This window comes from Acanthisitta chloris, unplaced genomic scaffold (genome assembly GCF_000695815.1).
Source record: "Acanthisitta chloris isolate BGI_N310 unplaced genomic scaffold, ASM69581v1 scaffold35666, whole genome shotgun sequence".
Classification (NCBI taxonomy): Eukaryota; Metazoa; Chordata; class Aves; order Passeriformes; family Acanthisittidae; genus Acanthisitta; species Acanthisitta chloris.
The window spans coordinates 1-3,189 of NW_008677082.1; the positions used below are offsets into that span (position 1 = coordinate 1).

A 3,189-nucleotide genomic window follows, 5' to 3' on the forward strand; every position below is an offset into this window, starting at 1 on the left:
GGTGAGCGGGGACTCCTCGTCCCTTGGTCCCTGGTCGATCTCCTGTTACGGGTCACCCCAAATTCAACGGAGTCTTTGTGTCCCCCCTCTCTAGGCCTTCCCCGTGTCCTGCCCTGGACCCTGCCGGGTCCTGCACTTTGGGCATAACAATCCCATGCAGCACTACAGGCGGGGGACCGTGTGGCTGGGGAGCAGCGAGGCAGACAAAAATAGATAGAATGCTGAACAGGAGCCAGCAGTGTGCTGAGGTGGCCAAGAAGGCCAATGGCATCCTGGCCTGGATCAGGAACAGCGTGGTCAGCAGGACAAGGGAGGTGATCTGAGCTCTGAATTCCACCATCTCCCCACTCTAAGTTGGTTATTTACACCTGGTTTTAAAGGCCTCAAGTTCCTTCTTTCCTACACTAGGATAGAAATGAAAGCTATTAATCCCATGGGCTCACTCTTACTCTGCTTAAGATGTCATTGTAGTGGTTTAAAGCAAACCCATTTCTGCCTCTGCCTGTCTGAGGTGCTGCTCTGCTCAGTCCACAGGTTGATCACCTACATCTTCATCTACGAAGACCTGATATCACTGACCTGTGGTGCTGTTATCATCTGGTACTTTGCTGGCAGCTTTGAGAAGAACGTGGGCACAGCAAAGCACTGCTGCCTCACCACAGCCTTTGCTGTGCTCTCTGCCCTCCTCTACCTCTTACTGGAGCCCCTTGTCTCCACGGTGTGGGAGGTGGGAGATGCCAAAGGATTCATGCCAGTAGCCTTTGCTACTCTGGGTGTATCCACCACGCGCTCACGGATGAGGAGGACTGTGGTGTTTGGGCTCAGAGTTCCCGTGGTGCTGGTGCCATGGTTTTTGCTCTGCATAGCTTGGTTTATCCCCCACTCTTCCATCTTGGTTAACCTGTGTGGGCTCCTGGTGGGGGAAGCCTGTATCCTTTCCAAGTGCAGGATTGCTGGTTCATGGTGGGAAGGATGTGCTGAGGTTCTCATTGGTGAGATACCCAGGGAGGTGGTGGAGTCACCATCCCTGGAGGGATTTAAGGAGAGACTGGACATGCCACATGGTCCCACGGTCTAGTTTACAAGGGGGTGTTAGGTCATAGGTTGGACTTGATCTCAGAGGTCTTTTCCAACCTGATTGATTCTGTGGTGGGATCACCATCTCTGAAGGTGTTCAAGAGGCATCTGGATCTGGTGCTGGGTGATATGGTTTAGGGCTTATAGTGCTGGTGGATGGTTGGACTTGATCTTAAAGGTCTCTTCCAACTTTGATGATTCTGTGCCCTGGCTTTGTGGTGCTTCCTGGGCTCTTGCTTTGCATTAAACCCTCACTGGCTTTGCTGATCCTCATCCCACCCAGTTCTGCATTGGTGTTTCACCTCATACTGCCACTTCCCCAATGGCTTTGGTGCGCACAGAGAATGTGGAGCTGAGAAGGGCAACGTTCTGGGAAGGTGGTGCTGGGTAAAACTGGGTGAATACTTCAGGGGAAGTGGTTTGTGGGCAGAGGGGGATAGTGTGTGGCTGTGTTGGAAGTGTGCTTTGTCTGCAGACCTCCTTAACCTGCTCCTGGCTTCAGATGGACTTCGATACTGTTTCTGCTTGGATTTTCCAGAGTCGGTGAGCTCTAAGCTCGACCAGGTGTTCCCTTTCACTCTGCTAAAGAGGGTACCAGGGCTGAAATATATCCCAGGGTCCTTGGCAGAGAGAAGAGCCTCTGAAAGCAGCAAGTAAGTACAGGAGTACCTGTGAAACACCTTGGAGGGGAATTTTGAGGTGTAAGTAGAGGTGCAAAATCACCTTTAAAAGCTGCACTGTGCCTGCTGAGTTCCTATAGAGGGTGTTAATGGGAGCAGAGTCACCCATTGATGTTACACTGGTGACATGACTGGGACTAATAAATTATCACACATTAGCTGAACCAGGTCTTTAGTGAAAGCTAAATGGAGGTGAAAGACCTCTCCTTTGCTGCAAGGGCAATGTGTACACATGGGAAGATATTGCAGCTCTGGCTGACATGAAAGTTAAGTTGTGCAATTCTGCCCTAGCATTAGGATTTAAGGCATTTGTTCCTGGCTCCCTAGGGTGTGATCCTTATCTTTATTTGCCCCACCTCTCCTCCCAGGAATGCTGTGAAGTGAGTTGTGTCCAAAGCCATGTAGGAGCAGAGCACTATAGATTAAGGATGTTGCTTACAAAGTTCAGTGTGGAACTTTCAGTGCATGTTTTCAGCATCAAGGCAAGGTTGCTGTAATGAAAAGAAACCTTGGGGCTGACATCCAGGAATGGTTTAAAGTTTGTGTATATCACAAGTCCTGAGAACTCACTTGTATTCTAAACAGCTTGGAAATGTAGGTCAAATATTTACCTATTCTAAGTTGTCATTTCAGTTTCACAGAGGAAGGATAGTTTTTCTGTTAAGGGTTAAATTCTATGCATTGTTTAAGCCATCAGCTTGCTGTAAAGCTTCCTGTGAAGTTGGAGCATTCCCAGGTGTTTGCATTGCTCTTACCCATGGGAAACCATAAAACAAACCCTTGCCTGCAGCAGGAGTGTCCCCCAGGTCCATCAGGGCACTCAGGTGTGTGTGTGCAGGGGAGGCCAGGCAGATCGAGCAGCATTTCTGTTTTCATTCTCTCCTTCCTCTGCAAGTGCAGCATTTGTGGGGGGGAGCTGTCTCTCTGCATGCTGAGCCTGTGTCAGTATCAGCCCAATCGTGCTGTGCACAGCACCTCAGTCCTCTGTCTAAACCTGCTGCCTTTGGTGAGCAGGTCTGTGACATAGACTGTTCCGACACAAAGGTATTTGCATGAACATTTGATTATCAAGCAGGGCGTGGGAAGGTGTTTCTAGGATGCTTCCACTGCTGCAGCTAAATTTGCATGTCTGTGTCTTAGATACAACTTCTGTATGTGTTTCTGGAGTTTTATTTTGATTAATTTGATCCTTATTCCCAAGCAGGAGCTCTTAATAGTTTGGAGCTTGTTTTAATTTTAAATTTTCATAAGATTCAGGCATCAACTTGCCACCAGACAGGAGATATTTCTAGGAGATCCAGGCTTTGGCATCATGTTTGTGTCCACAAATGAAATGAAATAAAAACCCAACCCAAAATCAAACCCACACTTCAAATCATCAAAAAGAAAATCCAAGCCCAAAACCCCCAGCATGAGCCAGTCTCATTCCTGC

General features: G+C 48.5%; 1 protein-coding gene across 1 annotated transcript in view; it reads left to right on the plus strand.

The window, feature by feature from the left end:
• Window positions 1–527: 527 nt before the first annotated feature.
• Window positions 528–3,189, plus strand: part of RHBDD2 (rhomboid domain containing 2) — a gene marked incomplete at both ends in the record, with an annotated part of 3,427 nt that continues 765 nt past the window's right edge. The window contains 2 exons of the mRNA XM_009076376.1: window positions 528–929; window positions 1,580–1,730. Of these exons, the coding sequence (XP_009074624.1) occupies window positions 528–929; window positions 1,580–1,730 (553 nt within the window). The remainder of the gene's footprint in view (window positions 930–1,579; window positions 1,731–3,189) is intronic.